At 38.0% G+C, this 22,482-nt stretch overlaps 1 protein-coding gene across 1 annotated transcript; it reads right to left on the minus strand.

The window, feature by feature from the left end:
- Nucleotides 1-7,702: 7,702 nt before the first annotated feature.
- LYVE1 (lymphatic vessel endothelial hyaluronan receptor 1) lies at nt 7,703-21,126 on the minus strand. Its single transcript, XM_026486091.4, has 6 exons — nt 20,829-21,126; nt 17,043-17,214; nt 16,794-16,933; nt 10,361-10,678; nt 9,643-9,721; nt 7,703-9,098 (listed from the first exon to the last, which is right to left on the minus strand). Exons 1-6 carry the CDS (start codon nt 20,908-20,910, stop codon nt 8,912-8,914), a joined length of 978 nt encoding a protein of 325 aa, XP_026341876.1. The 5' UTR covers nt 20,911-21,126; the 3' UTR covers nt 7,703-8,911.
- Nucleotides 21,127-22,482: the final 1,356 nt, after the last annotated feature.

Here is a 22,482-nt window from a genome sequence, read left to right on the forward strand (position 1 = left end):
AGCTTAGCATGTACTACACAAGTACTAAAGATAAAAGGAAAAATAAAATATGTATACAACTCAACAATAATAGAGTGTGGCATTATATAAACAAATTGCAAAGAAAAGGAATGAGAAAGATTCATTTATGTGGTGGGAGGCAACCTTCTAAAATGGCTCCCAGTGATCCCTGCCTTCTGGTATTTTTGCTCTTGCATAATCCCCTCCTCTTTAGTGTGGTCTGGATGTAGTGCTGCTTATAATGAATAGAATAATAGCTAAAGTAATGAAATGTCACATCCAAGATTAGCTCTAAAATATTATGATTTCCATCTTGCTGTCACTCTCTATCTTTGGCTCTTTCTCTTGCTGGCTCTGATGAAGCAAATTGCCATTTTCTGAGCTGCCCCAATGGGAGAGTTCCATATGGGAAAGTACTGAGGGCAAACTTCGGCCACTAGCAAACAAAGAACTAAATCTTGCCAACAATAACATGAATGAACTTGGAATTGATTAGCCTTGAGATGAATATAGCCCTGGCCAACATTTGATTGCAATTCTGTGAGAGCTCTGAAGCAGAGGACCCTGTTCCTGACCCACAACAACACAAGATAATAAATGTTGTTATAAGCGATTAAGTTTTGGGGTAATTTGTTATGCAGCAATAGATAACAATGAAAACAGAAGGAACGGCACTTGCAGAGATGAGAGGGGAGAGTATAGATTAAATTCTGGAATGGCAAATGATCTTGTGTGGCTATAGCATGAAGTATCCTTGTAAGAATGACTCAAGATAAGGTTTGAGATGAGGATTGGAGGCCAAATTGTAAAATTGTTTAATGTCATTGTATCAATCAGTCAAGGGTTCCCTCAAGGGAAACAGAAACAGAAACCTCTCTAAATATTTTAAACAGAAAAAGTTTAATATGGAGAATTAGGTGCTTATGAAATCACTAGAAGTGCTTATGAAAGTTTAATATGGAGAATTAGGTGCTTATGAAATCACTAGAAGTGCTTATGAAGTGCTTATGAAATCACTAGAAGTGCTTAGAACTAAGCCTGATCACTGTTATGACTATAATTGCCTCTCAATACCCAGAAGCTAGGCTAGATTCTGGAACTGTGCTGCAGAAAAGCTCAGTATCTCCATGATCATGCTTGCTATAGCAGTAGCTGAAGTAGCATAAAGTTGGTCTCTCCTTCTTTCTCATGTGGATGTGCATTAATTGGTAGAACTTTGATTCCAGAAGTCCAGCTATAGACAGTCTGGGAAGAGTAGTTTCAGTTTTTCATCCTCTACAGTTTAAGAAGGCGGGCCAGTGATGGGTATTAAGGAGGGCACATATTACATGGTGCACTGGGTATTCTACGCAAATAATGAATCATGGAACATTACATCAAAAACTAAGGATATACTGGATGGTGACTAACATAACATAATAAAAATTATTATTAAAAAATAAGGCACACACTTAAAATGGATGCTGAATGCCAACTCACCATATCCACTTAGTACAGTAGTGTGTTCAGATTTGCTTCTGGAAAAAAATGGGGAGCTCTCAAAGGTCTGAGGAATGGTATAATAAACTCTTCATCTGAGAAAATTCATTTATGTAGTATAAGAGGATGGACTGTAGGTGTGACAGAGAGGTTGCTGAGACCGGAAACAGAGCAATAGTATGGAAGAAAAGTGATAAGAGCTTGAACTCAGGTCTGGGAAATAGCAAGGAGAGGTGAGAGAATGTGTAAGACAAAATAAATTGAGTTCATTCCAATTCAGTTAATATCTAATGCCACCATTCAAACTCTGTCCCTTAATTCAGGTATCCTGAGTGATACCACTCTTGCGATTGTATTTTTTTTTTTTTAATGTAATGATAGTACTCCAGGAACTCTACTTTCTTACTGTATTATCACGTCTAATAATTCTTTATCCTTAATTAAGTTTAGATCTCCATGATCTATGGAGTGGTGCTGAAGTGAAAGAAATACAGCACAACAACCAAAATTAACTTCAAAATAATCCTTTTTTTTTTCATTTCTCAAAAACTAGGTTTATACATACGCCTCAGCAAAGTCTATAAGAATTTCCTTCCGATCCTATCTACTTTCATCACAGACCCCAGCTACTCTGGGGCATCTCTTTCCATAAAGCCCCCAAATCTCTCTTGACACCTAGCCCCCTGCAATTCTTTGTTTTCCTCATTTCTCTTTCATCCCCGCCTCCTGTCATTCCTAAGGTTGACTTAGACTCTCTCTCCAGCAAAGTAAACCTTTCCTTTTTTGAGAGGGAGATATGGAGAAAATTAGACTGGCGATTGGAGAAGTAAAGTTTGCATGTTAATGTTTGTCCTGCCACAGTTTTCACTGTCAACTATTAGTTTTCTTCATTTTTTTTACCTCCAAACTAATATCTCCTTATTCCCTACCAAAACACTTGCATGTTAATGGCTTAAAAATCTTTATCTTTAGTCCTGCCTTTCCCCAAATCTAAAAATTTACCTGTCTTCTAGATACTTCCACCCAGATATTCTGTTTCTGTACCAGAAACAGCACATTCTCAAGCCAAGTTCATTATCTTCTATCTCAAATATGCTTCCTTTTTCCTCATACCCTAACTTGGCTAGTGAAATAACCATTCGTGTAGTTGCCCAAGTTGAAAACTCCACTGTCATTTTTTGGTTACTTTAATATCTGATCAATTAGCCAGTATTTCTGATGTTAGTCTCGGTAATATCTCTGGAATCCAGTTTCTGTCCTATCTGCATTGCCAGAGTCCAAGCCCTTCTCATTTCACACTGGCACGCTTTGTCTTACTGTCTCTAATCCCTCTTCTCTGTAGTTCAGCAATTCCCATTCACTGATCCAGGGACCCTCTAGATCAGATTCTCTGGTAGTTTTTTGCTTTTATTTGTTTGCTTCACTACAGCTCTCTAGGTCCTAAGCATGAAAAAACATTCTGATTATTTTGGGCTGGGTTGGGAGCCCATGATTTTGAGCTTTTACAAATCTCCATAGATGGGTCTGATGATGAGCAAGGTTTGGCTTAACAATTTCTTTAGTCCATATTTTACACCACTACCACTACAATCATTTCAGAATCCCAAAAATCTTATTACATCTCTGTGATGATCATAATGCCATGATGTTTTCCTTAGCCAATCAGGAGCCTAGGAATGGAAACACTGCAGTACTGGTCACTTGCATACCTTCCCAGCTTCATTTTTTCCCATCTCTTCCCTATTACCATGATACCTTAGGCAGCAGCCACAATACACAACTGGTTATCCAGGCCTAAATTATAGTATTTAGTATAGTTAGGTTCAAAGTACTGTGCGTTGTAAATTGTCTCTCTCTCCTTCCAGATACTGAGCTCTTTCTTTGCTTAATGTTAATGGTCTCTGTATGTAGTAGGCAAGGCCGGGGTAGGGGGATGGAATGTGGAAGGAGAGACAATTAGGAGGGTAGAAGGAGTTAGATCCCAATCGTAGGACTTGTTTACTAGGTCTCAGCATGTCCACTTTATCCTAAAAGGTTATCTTAAGTACAGCTCAGAGAATTATTTTCTCTAGTTGATTGGTAAAGGGCACTCCTTTGATTGGTATTTATCAATGAGTGAATCATCACTGGTAAAATGAGGAAAATAAGGTCCATGTAGTCAGTTTTTTGTAAAACTAGACTTATTTAGTGACTTCTTTGTTCTGATTTTATATCCTTGCTCTTTGCTCTCTTTTGTAAAATGATAGCAATAGAAGTATAATTTTCAGATGTCTTTATCTGAAAACATTAAAGAGTTAAAAAGCCTATTTCGGCCCCTAAATTTAAAAAAGAATTATTGGTCTATGAAATTAGAAACTACTGGGACTGCTATTGCCTGGGTGTCTGGGAGAGGGCCTAGTAGCAATGAGCACTTTATATCTAATATCATTCTCAAAAAACAACAACAACAACAACAAACCCAACCAATCAAACAAAAAAGCTAGAAGAGACAAGGGTTCCCTGGAGAAGTGGCTGATTTTCGGACTGGGATGGGAAATATGTAAGATAAGCCTGGTTTATTGTATAGTGTCAGAAAGTAAGGAGGTACCCAATAAAAACACAATGATGGGGGTAGGTCAAAGGGATATAGGAACAAACTAAAAGGATTCTCAGTGATCAAAGCAGGAACAATTTGAGCAAAACATAAATAGCTTTGGATTATAACGTAAAGTAGAAAATGAATTTTCATCCACACTGATGTAAATAAAAGATTAAATAAATTAATGAGGGAGAATAGATGAATCTCCTATGCAGAATTCCAAATAATTTATTTAGATATTCTGCTTTTGAGGAGGCAGAGCATAACCACCCTCTGTTTTTGTATGGGCTGTGCATGGTGACTTTTTTTTCCAAAGAGTACAGTATGGAAAGAGGGAAAGAGAGTAACTTTACATAGGAGAAAACTGATGAACATTACCTCAGTCAGGTGCTCAAGGTTAATGTCCACAGTGATAAGTCATGTTGATAGTATGTATGTTTGATATGCTGTGATGAAAATATCACTTTACCTCTGTGGTCTTTCTCCCCTTTTCCAGTGTAATCATAAGAAAACATCAGACAAACCTCAGTTGAGGGATATTATGAGCAATACCTCACCGGTACTCCTAAAAACTGGCAAAGTTATCAAGAACAAGGAAAGTTTGAGAAACTTTCATAACCAGGAGGAGCCTATGGAGGTGTTACAACTAACTGTAATATGGTATCTTACATGGGATCCTGAAACAAAAAAAAAATGGATTTAAGGTAAGAACTAAGGAAGTGAGAATGAAGTATAAATTTTAGTTAATAATAATGTAGCAATATTGGTTCATTAATCATGACAAATGTACCATACTAATACAAGATGTTAATAATAGAGGAAACTGGGTATAGGGTATATGAGAAATCTTTGTTACTATCTTCACTTTTTTTTTTTTTGTAAATTTAAAATTATTCTAAAAAAGTTTATTTTTAAAAAGTAAATGGCCTAGATACTAAAGGGGGACATCCTAAATCACATCAGCACTGTCTGGAAATTTGGGCATTTCCTGGGGAACATACATAGATAGAGGAGAGTGCTCTCAGGTAGTTTTAGTAGATTAAAATGTTCTTAGATCAAACCTGACCTTAAATATAGACTATTGTAAGGTAAACAACTAAACTTTATTTACATTTAACTAGGACATTGAATTAACAAATAATTGCTTTTGTTCATTTTAGGAAACTTAACCTTTTCTTTTTTGGTGTGTAAGTGACTCTCTCATTTCTTAGTAAGAATTTATTTACTTGCATGTTATTATTGTCCTTAAAACCTGCTTTCTCCTAGAGCAATTGATTTTGCTTTGGGCACTAGATAAAAGTTTAGAGAAGGGCAATAACATGTAGGATTCTTTGCTCTGGAAATCAACATGATTCAATCCTATTCAAGCCAAAGGGCATTTGTAAACTCCCACTATGTGCAAGCATGTGCTGGGCCTCAAGTCACCAGCTTTACTTGAGCTTTCTGCCCTTAGAAACCAGTTTGTTTTTATTGGAACTACATCAGCATGTTTATATGTGATAGTTGGCCTGGTTTTTATAAAAAGCAGATAGCTTCACAAGGGAGTGGATGTATACTGTTTGAGCCAGGGAAGCAGGCATGAAGAGGAGGCATTTCTGGGCAGGGAGATCCTGTGCACCACCTAGAAACGTAATTAGATGGCTGTCTACCTGCCTTGTTTGAAGACTGGCTTTGGTAGGCTGGACTGTAGGTCTGAACTGGGGTCATCCGTCATATTCTTCCAATTTCTCTTTGTTCAATGGAGAATAAAGAGAATTTGACTAGGAAGAAGGAGGCTTTTAGAGCAGGCTGTACTTCTAGCTATCTATGACATTTGACTTCATTTTTTTAACTTTGTGAAGAATTTGAGAAGCTTATCTTTGATCCTTGTGAGACTTACAAAATCTAGCCATATGAGCTGGACCAGGTAAGTCTTTGCTGAGGTTGGTGACTGCATCAATGAGGGAATAGTTCTCAAAGATTTTAAGTGGTTCTCTTTTTTTCCTTGTTATTGCAAATGGATTTAAGAAAAATTCTCTGAAGTTGAGACAGGAGTCCTGAGTTATTTTTCTTATTTGTTTTGGCAAGTGACTAATTTCAAGCTTACATCCTGGAATAGTTGACACCGCTATATTGTCATTTGCAAAAGAAGTGTGGTCGTATAGGGAAAGGAGTATGGGCTCTGCAGTCATTCTGACTTGGGATTGAATCCTGCCTTTGGTACTGATGTAGACCTGTGACCATAGAAAAGTGATTTAACTCCTCTAAATCCAATTTCCCAATTAATAAAAAAATGACAGTAATAATTCTTCTCAGGGGAAACAATGATTAAATAGGACAACATGTGAAAATGACTACCACTTAGTAGGTACTCAGTGTTTTTCCTTTCTTTCTTCCTCCTTCCCTTCCTTCCTCTCCTTCTTTTCTCCTCACCTTTCTTCCATAATGATGAAAGTTACATATTTCATCAATATGTTTGCAATCGGCATCTGGGCTGGCTAGTGATTATATGTGGATGGGTGAGGTTTTTCTCCTTCCCTCTTCCTCCTCCTGAGTAGGGCATATATCTGTCTAAATTAATAGTAGATGATAGAACCCTAGCACATAGTAGATGCCCACAGATGGGAGATCTAGTGTGGAAGATCTGATTATTTTTCAGCTAACATACATAGAGGGAAGGCCATTACACAGGCTCTTTCTGCTTTTTCTTCTTCGCTCCCTAAGAACTAGATGAGGCTGATAAAACTTAAGGACTGACAAACCAGCATTTCAAACTCACAGACCTCACTGCCAGGAAGATTGTAAAGAGTGAAATGGGCTGGGTGTGAAGGAAAAGAAAGGCAATAGTGTTATGGAGATCCGTAGGACATGGCACCTTTATTTTGGCATGAAGATGTAATAGAGCGCGAAGACTGTGGTAAAGTGAAGCAAGTGAGGCCCTTTTAAAGGGGGCAGCCACTACTTAGTCTGAGATAATTATTGCTGTGGGGGAATATGGGCTCTCAATCTCCAGATCTTCCCATTTTTTCAAGGGAATCCAGGAATATAAATATGTGAAAACTCTTGATTTTTTAAAAAAAGATTTTAAGTAGTCTCTACACTCAACATGGGGCTTGAACTTACAACCCCGTGATCAAGAGTCGCATTCTCTACTGATTGAGCCAGGCAGGCACCCCTTGATTTTTCATTCTTGGCAATTAAACCAAAATTTAAGATAATACTCTGTGGGCCAACTGCAAAAGAATGTGCCAGCAGTTTATGGTCTGTGAGCTGAAAGGATCATAGATCTAGCTGTGGGGTCACTGGTGAGGGGAAGAAGATATTAGCAGTCCAAAAGGGAAGACCCGAGAGAGGGACAGAGAAAGCTAGAGAAACAGCACAAATGAACAATCCCGAATCCTCAGCTCCCTGTGAGCTCTGACATGGATTATAATGTAGAACCCAAATCCTAAGTAAAGGACTGTTTTGTGTGTGCATACTTGACCGACTTAAAATAAGATCACCTGAAGCAAAAATAGCCCCTTATGGTGGGATGTGTACTACCTGGTTTACAGATATTTGCTTTTCAACAACCAAAATTGTCCTTCTTATTTTGGCAAAAAAACAGATTACTTCAATTTTGCATGGAAGGTATAATGCATCTATGTAAATAAGAGAGCAAAGAAATTTTCTAAATACTTTTATTTTTTTGACACAAATATCTCTGCACCTTTTGGGCTCTTCTTGCTGAAAAAAGGAGAAATGGTGATACATTTGTTAATGACATTTTAAAAATGTGCTTCAGTGTATAGAGGTAATAACGTACTTTTTAAGTATGTTAATAATAAATTAAGGTTATAATGGCTGCCATGTTAGAGAAAATAATGAATAGATTAGTCTTAGTAAAAAATTAGTTTTGCAAGTAGATAAGCTAGGAATATCAAAACTGAAAAAATTAGCTTCATACATTTTACTGTATACAAGTTTTTGATAAATAACATTCAATTATAGAATGTAATACCCAGCACCTGATATAGTCAATAAATGTTTGTTAAATTTTACTGCTTTTTAACACAGTAATTTTCCTCAGTAATAGTTTCTCAGATAAAACTCAAATAAAAATTTGTAAGAAATTTGTTTTGGTTCCTTGTAAAAGTGTATACTTCTAGAGAAAATAGCAGCAAGAGAAAGAAAAGAGAGAGTGTGTGTATTCTAAAAAGTGATTCCAACTCAGATTATTCAGAGATGACTACTTTGACCCTATCTGTATTTATAGTCCCTGCTGACAATATGCTGGCAACATCCTTGGCCTCATTCTTTTTCTTTACTTATTTTGGCTTTATAGAGATCAGGTCTCAAGTCATGGGAATCTTCATGGCCTTCAGCTGCTGAACTTTTCTTTCCTCCTTTTGTTCTTGCCTGGCTCAGAAGGGCATGCCAGATGATGTGTGTTACCTTTTCAGAGTGGAGAAAGGATCTGGCTTGTGGAATCAATAGAGAAAGCCTTGGTCTCAGTGGTTTCTTGGTTCTCAACTCACCTATTCTCAGCCAACCAAAAGCCTCTTTATAAATGTGTTCTGATTAGCTGTTTTAGGTCCCTGTGCTTTGCAAAGCTCCTTTCTCCCACAGAGATATTATTAGGACATAGCCAGGCTAGACAGTCTGTGGGAAGCTTTGGAGGTAGGAGGATAGGATCCAGAACTGATTGCAGTAAGAAGAAGGGAATTCCGTTTGGTGAACTCCATAGTCCAAAGGTAGCCCTGAGTTGATTCCATTTAGGAACCAAGGGTGGACTTTCTTGTTTGGTTCTTTGGCCCTTTAAGTTTCCCCATCTGGGGCCAGGATATGTATCAGGAAAGAAATCAGCCTTGGTGTGTCCTCTCATTTTTTTCTCTTCTAAACTTCAGCTTCCAGGCATCGCACTGTAGTTTTGGGTGGACTCTTGGGCTCTTCTGGCTTTTTATCAGTTTTCTTTGATTCCTCATTAGGGTTGCTATCATCGGCCTTCTCCTCCTTTACTACTTTGGTTTCAATCATTTCCTTCTGCTGATTCTTGTTCATAAAAGGAAAGGTCTTCACATACCTATAGGCATAATTATAAAATTAAAGTGAGAGATTTATATGTAACACATACGCCAATAGATAACGCTTTGTCTGTAAAGGCCCGTATTAGCACAGTATACTGGATACCTTTATTTCAGAAAGATGCTAACATATGCACACTCAAGTACATTAATGCATCCCCACCTTAGTGGATTCATTTAGATGAGACAGTAAGTTTGCGGGCCAGACTTGAGGCTGACCTCATAACCCTCCCACCAACAACAAAGAATTGAGAATCAAAATAAAACATGTATTTTATCCCTAGATGTCAGTCTGTTCTTTTTATCTCTTGATTTTCAAAGGGGCAGCATTGACCTGTTGCTAAAGGCTGAATGACAGGCATGTGCTGAAACAGTAGGAAAGATCAGGTGGTGGGAGGAAAGGTGAGATGAAGGAGAAAATTTACAATATAAGAAGACCATCGTTTCTGTTTTGACCAAGAAAATGCTAACAACAACCCTGGAAAAACACAAGATAGGAATATGACATAGATTATAAGACCAACAATGTGCCAACAAACCCACCTTTTGATGTAGCAAACTGCCAGACCAGCTGCAGCAGCAAAGAAGAGGAGTGCAAGCACTAGCAGAGCCGTGGGGACACCTGGAGGAAACAGACATGGCCTGTTGGTCCTTTGCTTAGGCATTGTTGTGTCTGACTCTTCAAATGATTCTACCGATCCAGACAACAGATAATGCAGGAGAAAAGCCTTCTCTGTGATCACGAAGGGGCTACTTAGAATGTTGGGCCCACATCTGCTTCTTTGCTTCTTGCCTATAGAAATCCTTGGCCTTGCCTCGCATGCTCTCTCTGTTCTATAAATTGCAATATGAGAGAGTCCATTTCCTCTCTGTGGCCTTGAGATGATAAGTTTGGAGCTAATTAAGTGCAAACTCTTCCTTTTAAATAGGAAGACAAACTTTTTAATCATAGGCATTTAAGGTAATATTTTAAAAAGAACTTTGATGTATTAATAGATAGTGATTTATTTTTAAAAGGCTTTGAGTTTTAAAAGTGAAGCTATTTTATACTTATGATTTTTAGTTTAATCATTAAGGTTCTTTAGAGTCCTCAAGTTCTATGACTTTTTGAAAATTGAGTTTGCATTAAGGTTTTACTTGTGTTTGGCAGGTCCTAAATACCTAATCTGGAGACAACATGGTTTTTATGTATTGTCTGTTATATATACACATAAACACACAACACACACACACATACAATGCAAACATAGAAAGCTTTTACCTCCAAACCCGACGGCTTCATTCTTGAATGCTGCTTTATTTTCAATGTATGACTTGGTTTCTGTTTTTGTAGATATGGTGCTAGTTTCCACAAAACCTTCTGTTATGCAAATCAATTTTCTTTTCCTTCGAGTAGAAGTGGAAACCAGAGCAGAAGTAGGAGCAAGAGTAGGTGTAGCAGAGTAGGGTGCATCAGTAGGTGAAGCTGGGTATGCACTGTCACTGACAATCATTTCTGTTGTGTATGTTGCCTCTTCAGTGTTGAATATGGGATCGTTGGTGGTGATAATTTCTGGAAGGCATGAGTTAATCCAAGTATCTGTTGGGGGAGGGAAAAATAAAGTAACAAGTAAGTATCAAAACAGCCTCCTAATTGTTCTTCCTGCCTCTAGTCTTACTCCTCTCCAGTCCCCTTATAGTGCAGCCAGAATGATCTTACAAAAATACAAATCTAATCATATCACTTCCTTCCTTAGAATCCTTCAGTGACTGCCTCTACTGCATGGCGTATAAGGCCCCCAGTGATCTGTCCCCTGCTGACCTGGCTAGCCTTCTCTGATCAGTGTGTCTCTCATTCCTCCTGCCTTCCCAGATTTCTTCTGTTCTTTGATATGCTTTCTGTCATATCCAAGCCTTTGGCCATGATGCTTTCTTTACCTGTAAGACTCTTTGCCCTTCTTTACTTACCGCTTACTTATCCCTCAAGTCTCAGATTGAATATCTCTTTATTAGGCAGACTTGATGACTAGATTGGGTCCCTAGGCATATGTTTTTGTACCTCCTTATACTTCCCTTGTCAAGGTTCTCATTGCACCACTCTACACTGGACTGAGCTCCCTGGAAGCAGGAACCCTGTCTGTCTTGGTCATCGTGGTATGTTCTCTGTGCTTAACACATAGTTCATGCTCGATAAATATTTAATGAATAAAGAAAGGATGGAGAAGTGACAGGATGGAAGGAGTAGATGGGGAAACAATATACACACATGACAATATAGACTTCAGGACAAAGATCAAAAACCAGATTTCTCTGTGCTCTTCAAAATAAAATTTTTTTAGGGGAGCAGAGGAGGGATATAGATTTGCTTTCTAATCTGTTGAATGTGATAGAGAGGACACAACATTTTTTGAGCATCTTATCTGAGTCAGTTGTGACACTTCATTTAACAATTTTATTAAAGTCTCATTTTATAGGAGGAAACTGAAGTTTAGTGAAATTGAATAACTTGCCCAAATTCATATTAGTTGGTAAATGACAGATCCATGTAATATATTATAATACAAATTTCTATCTATTTTAAATTCCTACTTATTTCTGGCAATGGGTAGCATCAGCTGGAATGTCAGTTAAGAAGAAAAAGTTATTCCATTCATTTTTGAAAAATACAATAAATTATCAATTAAGGTCATAGATACTACTGATAAAACATTTTGACTATACACACATTAAGTCAGAATTTTATAATATTTATTTTACTTTTTAAACTTCTCTATTCAAACACACATCATCCTTGACTTTTGCCTTGAACTTTTAGTTACATTTCTTATTTTTGAGCACATGCTAAGTTTTTCCTTCAAAAAATGAAAATTTTTTAATATCAGGGGAAAGAAATACTGAGTACAACATACTATGTTGGGAACTGAAAATACAGAGACATACAGCATAGTTTCAGTTTCCATCAGACAGATGTATTTTGTTAAAGGTAGGAGGAGGTCACTGGGGATTCACAGAGGAGATGGTATAGGGGATTAACATGTTTGTTCAACAAATATTTATTGAGCACCAACTCTGTGCCAAATACTCATGGTACAAAGAAGACAGAGTCCTTACTTTTTAAGGGGCCTATATGCTAATGGAAGGATAGATTAAGAAAAAAAAAAAAAAAAAAAAAGGCCAGGGGCGCCTGGGTGGCTCAGTTGGTTAAGCATCTAACTCTTGATTTCAGCTCAGGTCGTGATCTCAGAATTGTGAGATTGAGCCCAGTGTAGGACTCTGTGCCAGGCATGGAGCCTGCTTGGAATTCTCTTTCTCCCTCTCTCTCTGCACCACCCCTGGCCCTCTCCATCTCTCTTAAAAAAAAAGAAAAGCCAGAAACTTTAGAGGATGATAAATGTTAAGAAGAAAATTAAACAGGATAAAGATTAAACTGGTAGGGGTAGGGAATGGGAGATGGATACCCTGAATAGGATGATAAGAGAAAGTGGGGAAGTGATACTTAGGCTGAGACCTAAATGATAAATAGTAGCCAGTCATTGAAGATCTAGGGCAAAAGTATTCCAAGTAAAGAGAACAGGCAAGAGCCCAAAGTTGAATGAACTCAGTGTGTTTGATGAATAAAAGACCAGTATGGCTGGAACACAGCAGTAGATCATCTAGTATGGAAGACGTAATAGAATATTCCAGTCATTAGGAATAGCATGACCCAAGAATCCAGAAGTTTGAAAATGTAGTTATATTGAAAAATGACAAGGAGTATAGTGTGGCTGGAGAGTAGGGTGTGTATATGATTGGGAGCGTGAAAGACTGCAAGCAGGAGATGACTGGGAAGATAGGCTGGAGCCAGAGTATTGACATTCATAATTGCCATGTTAAAGCATTTGGAATTTATTTTGTAGGAGATGGAATTTTCAGCTGGGTCCACAAACCTCCCAACTGATATATAGGAGTTCTCATACATGCTCACTTTTATGTGTAAAAGGCTTCATAGTTTACATCATAGTCTCAAATAGGAAGTCACACAAGGGCTGTAGAGCAGAGGAGTAATGCAATTATCAGTGGAGTCATGTGGAGGATGAAATGCAATGGGGAGAGAGTACAATCCAGGAACAAGGAAGGTTATTGCACTTGCAAAGAAATAGGGGAATCTAGAAGTACCTGGAATCCTAAAACTTAGATCTTAGAGATCTCCTAGGAAAGAGTGATTTTGAACCCTGGCTATACATTGGAATCATCTGGGGAGCTTTTAAAAAACATGATGCCCAGAACCCAACCCAGGCCTGGTGTGTTATTGATGTGTAGTAATCACCATGGAAAGTGCTACATGGAAGTAGTATGGCTCAATATTTAAATCCTGGCTCTTTCGCTTATTGACTATGACCATAGCAAAATACGCGCTAAGCATCAGTTATTTCTCCTGGAAAATAGAAAGGATACATTTGTGTCATTTTACTGAGAATTAATGAGATAATAAATGTGTAGGGCCTAGCATAATATATGCGCATGATAGATAGGATCTATCTAAGAATTAGTTTCCTTTGCTTCTCTGTTCATTATATGTAGCCAAGAGGGCCACAGTGTGAGGGAGCAACAGCAGTCTGATCCTGTGATCCTACTGGGTTGAGGGCACACCTAGGAGTGTTAGGACCTAGCTCTTCCTTCCCCTCCAAACTATGAATAGAATTTCTTTAGAATGTGCCAAGTACTCTGATATTAAACACAGAGTGTGTTGGACTCTCAAGAGGAAGGATAGGAGTAAGGGGTATGGCAAGGCTTCTTGAAGAGGCTGGCACTTGAGAATTGAATAAGGAGTAGCAGTTAGCTAAGTGGGGAGGAAGATGGGCATTGCGGCAGAGTTGGAACAGCATGAAACAGATGCCGCATGCAGAGCATTCAGAGCACTTTGGTCTAGTCTCCCAAAGCCCACAAAAGATAGCAATAAAAAAAAAACAATTAGGATAAGGTGTAGGGTCAGGTTTAGGGTTATTCTAATCCTCAGACCTCACAAGTTAGCCATAAAAAAGAAAGTTACAAAAACAAAGAAACATAGGATAAGTTTAGGAGTAGTGTTAGGATAAGGGTTAGGTTAACTCTGATCCTCACAAAGATAGCAAACAGAAGCAGGTGAGCCTAATTTATTTCAGAACGATAATATATCCACACAGAGTTGTGAATTTTTCAAGTCACTTTTGCACGTAGTTTTTTGACAGTACACCCTTATAGGGCTATATTCTGGGGACTGAAACAAATGCAAAGAAATCTCAAATTTCACTCAATAGATTCATTATTCCTAATAGTGTTTGTTTTATAATTTTGAAACTCTTATAGGATAAGGAAGTATATTACTATTATTTATTGGGAACTAAGATCTTCTGTGTAAGAGAAAAAAGATGCAGGTATAAAACAAACTAAGAAAAAATTTGAATTGTTAAATTTGAGTTGGAAATATCAATACAAATTCATAATTTTTAGATATATGTATATATGTGTAAACATACACATAGCTATCCACTAAAAATACTGAGAAGCAATGAAAATTCCAGTGGTAATGAGAATTATTTGAATCCAGATCTTGGTTTCTAATTAACATTTTCCATTACAAAGAACCTGGGCTTCTCAGAGCAATAAATAGCTGATTCCACACCAGGGACAGAGAAGTACAAAGTAAGTCTGGGACATGCTGTTATTATGTTAGAAAGAAAGGAATTGCTCTAATACTAATGGAATAAAGGACACAGAAGTCAACTAGAGGGGGCTCCTACTCACCAAATTTGGGACAATTTGAGCATCAAAAAGAATAAAAGAATGATAATTGTAAAATTGATTATAACATGTTGAATACACAGAATAAGTAAAATGTCATGTGTCCATAGTAGTATAAGGAGGAGGGAAGAGGTGTGTGTGTGTGTGTGTGTGTGAGAGAGAGAGAGAGAGAGAGAGAAAGAGAGAAAGAGAGAGAAATTCTTCTTTATCAAAGAATGCCATCTAATAAATGTAGAAGGAAGGTTTAGAAAGTCACCATCTTGTAACCCTACATATAATAACTGATTCCAGCAAGAATTACCAATGGCTGCTTAAACTACTAGGTACAAGATGGTTGGGGTCAGAATATTTGCATGGTGCCAAAATATCACAGTGTAGATTACCTACTCATTGCAAGGGGAAAAACATATCTTTCTGAGTTCATTTAGAGAGGTCTGGCATCTTATTCAAATGATCAAAATTAGCATATTAATAATGGGACATACTGACATTAAGTGTGTTTTGTTGAGAAGTGATCTAAAGTACACGGTATCATCTATGAAGTTTTTTTTTATTATTATCTGTTAGCCACTGTATAGTACCTTATTAGTTTTTGATGTAGTCTTTTTACCAAAAATATTGAACAAGAGTCGAATCAAGCCTCTGGATCTAACTTTAATTATACAGGAAATATAGGGGATGGAAGTACAAGTTAAATGAAACCACGAGGAAACACACAAATCCCAGTCCTCTTCCTCTGACCCCATTTTGTGAAGTCCAGAGGGCTGGGTATCATATCATCACACTGACAGCTGGGAGGAAAGCCAGAAAGTTAAAATACCAGGTCATTTGACAGGCATGAGCTGGCTATGAGATATACAGGCTTGTGAACCACCAGTTCCCTAGCCAAAAGTGGTGGGCAGAAGAGGCAGAGGATAGGAGGATGATGGTGAAACAAATGTTGAAAGAAGCTTTATGTTCCAGTCTTGACTCTGCCACCAACTGAGCAAGCCAAACCTCCAATCTGAGCTATCATTTCATCCATGAAATGAGGAAAGAAGACAAAGTGTCTTTCAGGTCTCTTTCTAGGTCAAAGCCTCCTGATTCGGAGAACTGCTTGGACCCTGTGTTGCCTTTGGGCAACATAATGTTGCTAGTGCATATTTATCTCTTGGATCTTAGAGTATGACTTTGGAATCTATCCTTGTGTGTGACCATTTAGCTGTCTGACCTTCAGAATGTCAGATTTATGAGTATGTATGAAGAATAATAAATCAGCAGAGGTTCTTATGATAAACTGAGAGCAAGTATTTTAGTGAAAGAAAAACTTTTGAGATGTTCCTTAGGTAAAGCACTTGGGATAAAATGGTTGTGGTCTCCAAGCAAGGTTAAGAGAACAACTGTGTGACTATGAGCAAACCAATTCTATTTTCTAGCTTTAACTCCTTCCTTCATAAAATGGTCTTATCCTTGAAGAGGTTAAGTGTAGCATCTGAATTTCTTCTCCTCTAAAAAAAATGAAGGTTAGGGGAAAGGGCATGGTTTGAGAGTTAGACCTCTGTTAAAATCTTTGTAGTAGTGAGAATGTAGACAAATGTACTTATGTCCTCTGAGCTAAATGTCCCCCTCTACAAAATGGGGGTGACAAAGTGTACCTCAGAGAAAGATTATCAAGGTTCACTGTGATAACTCGGTACATTGCTTTGTCTATAGTGGATATTTCCTTACCTTCTAAGATGGGGGGGCATGGGTAATGGAGCCTCCTGGGATGCTCTCTCCCTATATTGCCATTTAGTCATAATTTCCCTAACTTTTTCCTCTAAGGGCCACATGGCCCCTCTAGCCAGGTCGCAGAGGCATTCTTGGGAGTATTAAATGATCATCACCATGATTTCTTCTACTGCTGCTCACGGTTACTCTTCTTAGATGCATCATAGAGCTAGAGAAAACGTTGAGAGGATATAGATCTGACTTACCAGATGAGTTGTAACAGTAGGCCAAGAACTTTTTGCTGACTGAATTTCTCCAAACCAGGACACCTGTCCCATTCTTCCCACACTTGGGGTTCGGGAGAATCCGAGGGATGACCAAGAACTTATCTGCAACCCAACCATAGCTACAACAGAATACACATTATTTGAATGGATACATTTATTTCTATTGCTGAACAAGAACACAGCGCTGAAAGAGCTCCATCAGTGTTTATGAATCTAGTTGTTTCTCACCTGCAAGTCTCAAAGCCAAACCTCCATGCTGCTTCAACCTGGTTTTTGCTGGCCAAAGTTAGTCCCATCAACCTACAGGCCTCCTGGGCTTCTGCAAAATTCAGCTGCAGGGCTGTCTTTTTGTTCACAAGGTTGACCCCCACAATTCTGCATGGCCCTGAGGTGGAAAGTTCTGCAAAGGAATCACAGAAGTCCTTAATTTGCTGCTGTCCTTGTTCCCAGCCTGTAGGCTGTTCTTCTTTGTAAAACATTATTGTCTTGATATAGCAGTGAGGTCCTCATGGCTGGGATTAAAGTTTAGAAATAACAGAACACAGGCCAGGCATTTCCCACAAGGACATCCTGCTGGGTTAGCGGGGTCCTTGCTCTTGTCCAAGTTGTACCTCTCATCAGATCTGAGTCTATCATGCCCCACTGCATTAAGGTGCCTTCTTCCTTATGTGGAGGCTTTGGCTACCAGTTCCTGGGGTTGGGTCTAGGTGATGCAGTTGCTGCAAACCTTTTTGGAGTCTATAAAATGAAAGGTCTGAGACTTTGAGAAAGATAGAATTCAGGGCTCTGGTTAATAGACTAATTAACAATACTCCAAACCAATGTGGCTTGGGAATACCGCTATTTCTGAGATGAGCTGAAAAATGTTGCTCTTGGTATAACAGAATGTGAGCATTCTCAGTCCCAGGTCTTCTCTGACCATTGGGGGGCAGGCTTACTCAGAAGTTCCTGGAGGAACTGGGCAGTAAAACTTGCATGGCAAAGAAACCAAATAAAGTAGGTTGAGTTTTAGAGTCAGAACTGTATTTAAATCTGGCCTATGTCACTTGCTAGCTCTGTGATCTTAGGCTAATTACTTCATCTCTTTGAGCCTCAGTTTCCTTATTTATAAAATTGATAAAGTAACTATCTATTTTATAGGGTAGGGAGAGTTGAAAGAGTTAATTTAAATAAAAATGCTTAGCATAGTACCTGCCACATAGTAGATGCTCAATAAATCATAAATAACATCATTATTTTTATCTCCAAAGCTTTTTGGTTTTAGTCAGCTAATGATTGATCTCCCTAGGGAAGCTGAGGCAGTTGAACAGATATGTTGTGAATATATTTTACTCAAAAGTTAATGAATCTAAGAGTTCTTTTGATCTCCTTTCTTGGTTCTGGGATTTATAGACCTGTATGAAATTGCAAAGTTGTATTGCATTCAGGTACATTTTTCCTTTTGGGCTTTACCCACAAAAGTCCATAAGAGGGCATAACAATCTTCCACGAAGTTGCTTGTACACAGATCTGTGCACTGGATGCCCAGTCAAGTGCTTTGACCAGTTTCTAGGTTGGTATTTAAAATTTCTTCTTGCAAACATGAACATTGCTAAGTCTTTCATTAACCTTGCTATGCTCTGGAGCAGGGGGCTGGAGGAGGGGATGTGCATATGATGTACAATTACTGTAGACGGCCTTACTTGCTTCCAGAACTTGCTCTCACCAAAAGAGAAACTAGAGAGCCAACACCCTAATAGGAGTGTTTGTGACGAAACAGCCTCTTATGACTATATGCACTAATACTAATACCTATACCAATACTGATATTAATACTAATGCTAGTATTAATTCTAGCATCTATCATCTGTTTATGCTACTCTGTGTCAAACCCTGTCTCCTTTAAAAAAAAGTGGAGGCTCAGGAAGATTAAGTAACTTTCCCAAGCCCAAGGATATAGAGCAAGGCAGATTGGGGGCACAAACCCAGTTATGACTGACTCTAAAATCCCAGTTCTTAACTAGGGCACTATCCTGCTTCCCACTATATTATGGGGGAGATGAACACACCCACTTGTGCGCATGCATGCACACACACACACACGATACAACTAGAACTGGACTCTCCAAACACACATTTTTCCTGGAATTTGGCTTATTTAGTCCATGAGCTTGCTATTGCTCGAATCTCATGGCTGCTGCTTTGGGAATACCTGCAAAGAAGGTTTATTAATTACACTATAAGTGGTCTTGCTACTTTTTCATCAAAACGCATTTTTACCTTAAACGTTATTATTTAGAGTAATGATAGACCTATTCTGGGCAATAGACCTAGCCTTGGTTATTTCGTCTGTTATTAATTGGCTCTGGGACCTTGGACAAGTTAGTGTTCTCATCTATAAAATGGAGATGGTTATATCTTCTTCACAGAAGTTTTGTCAGAATAGATAACTTGTACCTAGCAGGGGCTGGGTCCATCATAGGTAGTCAACAAATAGTAGTCATTTTTATGCTTTTCTACTTCATTTAAAGACAAAAAGAGGGAGCTGGAATCCAAGAGCTACTCCACTAATCTCTTCCTTAAGATTTTTTTAGGAAACAGCTGGCATAGTAGAAATATCGTATGCTTAGGATCAGACAGAGCGGAATTCAAACCCAAGCTTTATTATTTACCATCTATATCACATTAGGCAAGTCACTTGGCCTTACTTCAGCCTGTTTCTTCATCTATAAAATGTCTTCTTGAGAAGATTAAATGAAATTTTGTATATTACATATATAAAAATTATATATAACATATGTAATATATAATAGTTTAATTTCCTTAGGAAATTTTTGCCATCATCAAAGATGGTCTAAAGATTGTGATGGAATCATTGTCATAGAACAATTTTCAGAAGTTTGAGTAATGGCATCATTGTGGGGAAAAATAAATAGTATCCCCAGGGGAATTTCAAAGAGGACAAAACTTATTTGAGAGTAACAGTTCTGGTATTTGAAAAAAATCAATTACATAACTATAGCCTCTCATAAAATTAAATACAACAATAAATGAATCAACTCAGGATGTCTGATTCCAGGATATTTTATATCATAGAGCATCTTCCAGCATAGGAACACACAATTTTCCTTTTAAAGTGCTCAAATTTTCATTTGCCTGTAGCTGTAATTGAGTGATTTGTGGTTACAATATTTTTGCCTACATTGCGGAATGAGGTTACTGCTTAGACATCTCAAAAGCCCAGAAATCACTTAAAGTCATTTCTTTCGTAGGGAGCTAATGACTAATTTTCAAACTTTTCACATTTTTTTCAGTTAATTGGCTGTTTACTTCATATTAAAAACATATATGGTAGTATAGTAAAATTGAAATTAAAATAATTATGCTGACACTTCCAAAAATATAAAACAGGTCAATATTTAGTGAAAGTTGGCCATTTTCCCCAAACTTTAAATTCATTACAATCATGGTTTATTTCTGCAATGAAACACTTTAAAAAACAAATTATCTCTCCTCAATGTTTTTGATTCAAGATATTCCCATTTAAAAAAAAAAAACGATCCTTGGGGCGCCTGGGTGGCTCAGTCGTTAAGCGTCTGCCTTCGGCTCAGGGCGTGATCCTGGTGTTCTGGGATCGAGCCCCACATCAGGCTCCTCTGCTGAGAGCCTGCTTCTCCCTCTCCCACTCCCCCTGCTTGTGTTCCCTCTCTCTCTGGCTGTCTCTCTCTCTGTCAAATAAATAAATAAATAAAAATCTTTAAAAAAAAATAAAAATAAAATAAAAAAATAAAAAAAAAAACGATCCCATAACCAAAAATGAAAGTCAAGATAACATAAAGATAAATGTGAATCATTTTGGTGAAGTCAACAATATGATGAAAACATTTCTGGCAGAGCAATCCTACCAACTAGATCTTCTGTTGACATTGAGGGTAACCCCTACTCCCAGCAATCCACAGTTAATCATTTGGTAGGCTTAGGACAGTTTGCAAGATCTTGCCTTGCCTTAGGTTGAAAATCTGGTAAGAAACCTACCTTCTACATGGAGAGATGTGACCAGGAGCCTTGTGGTCCAGATGGAGGCAAAAAGCAACACCAGGCCGAAGCATTTGGCCATTATGCCAACCCCTTCTGAGCCAGAGAAACACCCTGGATGGTCACTGGCAGTAACGGAGGCAGATAATCACCAGTCTGGATGGAGACTTCTGGAAATATATTAGAGCCCCACTGCTCTACTTCATAACTGAGACATCCGGATTTCCCTGCTTTCAAGCTTCTGACTTGTCAAGGTCACTGGGGGAAATGAGTGACGTCCCTTAAATGCCCAGGCTGTACTTTGTGGATTGCTTTCTGGAAAATTTAACTAATGCTGACTCAGAAAACACACGAATGAGGAAGGCAGATAGCACAGCATGAACTGCTGGAGGTTTCCCCAGTTCCCATATTCCCTGCCACCTCCCACTTCCCTCACCAGCTCATTCTCACACAGTTCATCGTTATTACCTGTGGAGCCTATTCATTTACATACTCCTAGGAATGTACATCTCTAAAGGAGATTGAGCATGGGTTGTGCTTCCTTTCCTCCCACAGTCAGTGATTTTTTTTTTCTCCAGCCACTTATCTTTGTGATCTGGGGAGGAATGATACTGAGGCTCATGAAAGCAAATGCCCATTTAAATACTGAGTACAGGGTGTTTATACCTCCCTTTTTTTCTTATACATTTGGAATTTCTACACCACTGCAAGTGATTCTTTCTTTAAAGAAACAAGACATACAATTCATATTTAGAAAACACTACTGGGGGACAATTCATGAAATTTTAGTCATTTTTCACTTTACAAAAGGATTTTTGACTTTATAGTAGTAATCACCACAGGGGTCCTTTATATAATAACTCTTTAATAACTTCTCTTGCATTCTGGTAGACCAAAATTCAATTTAGATTTCCCCTTTCTTCTTTGATGAACGTGAGGTTTATCTGTACTATTTATGAGCAGACCGTGCTCTCTGTTTTCCCAGCTGGATATCCAGTGGTTTGTCTTCCGTGGTAATTTTGGAATTCTGGCTTGCAAATAATGCCTTTAGCAATGGTCTATGAGTTTTCTCCAAAATGAATGTCATTCATTTATGGATGGATAACAATTTATTTTCTGTACAAGTGATATCAGTCATAAAAGTAGATCTCTGTACAGAAAATACCAGTAATGAAAGAAGAATTTGCTCTGCACTTAGGTAACTTGTAAGAGACTAGGGGATAACTCTTAAATATCTCTAATACTTAACTATCTATAGAACTCATTACTTGGGTGAGCACAAGCCCCAGGTTACAGGTACCTCAGAAACATATGCGATTCTATCACCATGAACCAGGTAGACAAAAAGGCGGGAATCATTTTTTTTTTTCATTTTTCTTAAAGCCTAACACCATGCCTGAAAGAAAGTTAGCCTTCAAGCATTTGCTAAAGTGTTTCAAAAAGAAAGAAGGAAGGAAGACAGGAAGGGAAAAATGAATCATGGAAGGCAAGGACCTAAATTCTGGAAATAAATTTCTAGAAGAGGAGTTAGTAGATAAAAAGAGTCTGCATGATGGTGCTGGTGCTTAATATTGAGTTTCTGGAAGAGGAAACAATCTTATTTGATCTGTTCAAATTTTCTACTTCTTCTTGCTTGTTTTGGTAGGTTATTTTT

This window comes from Ursus arctos, unplaced genomic scaffold, assembly GCF_023065955.2.
Source record: "Ursus arctos isolate Adak ecotype North America unplaced genomic scaffold, UrsArc2.0 scaffold_22, whole genome shotgun sequence".
NCBI classification, from domain to species: Eukaryota; Metazoa; Chordata; class Mammalia; order Carnivora; family Ursidae; genus Ursus; species Ursus arctos.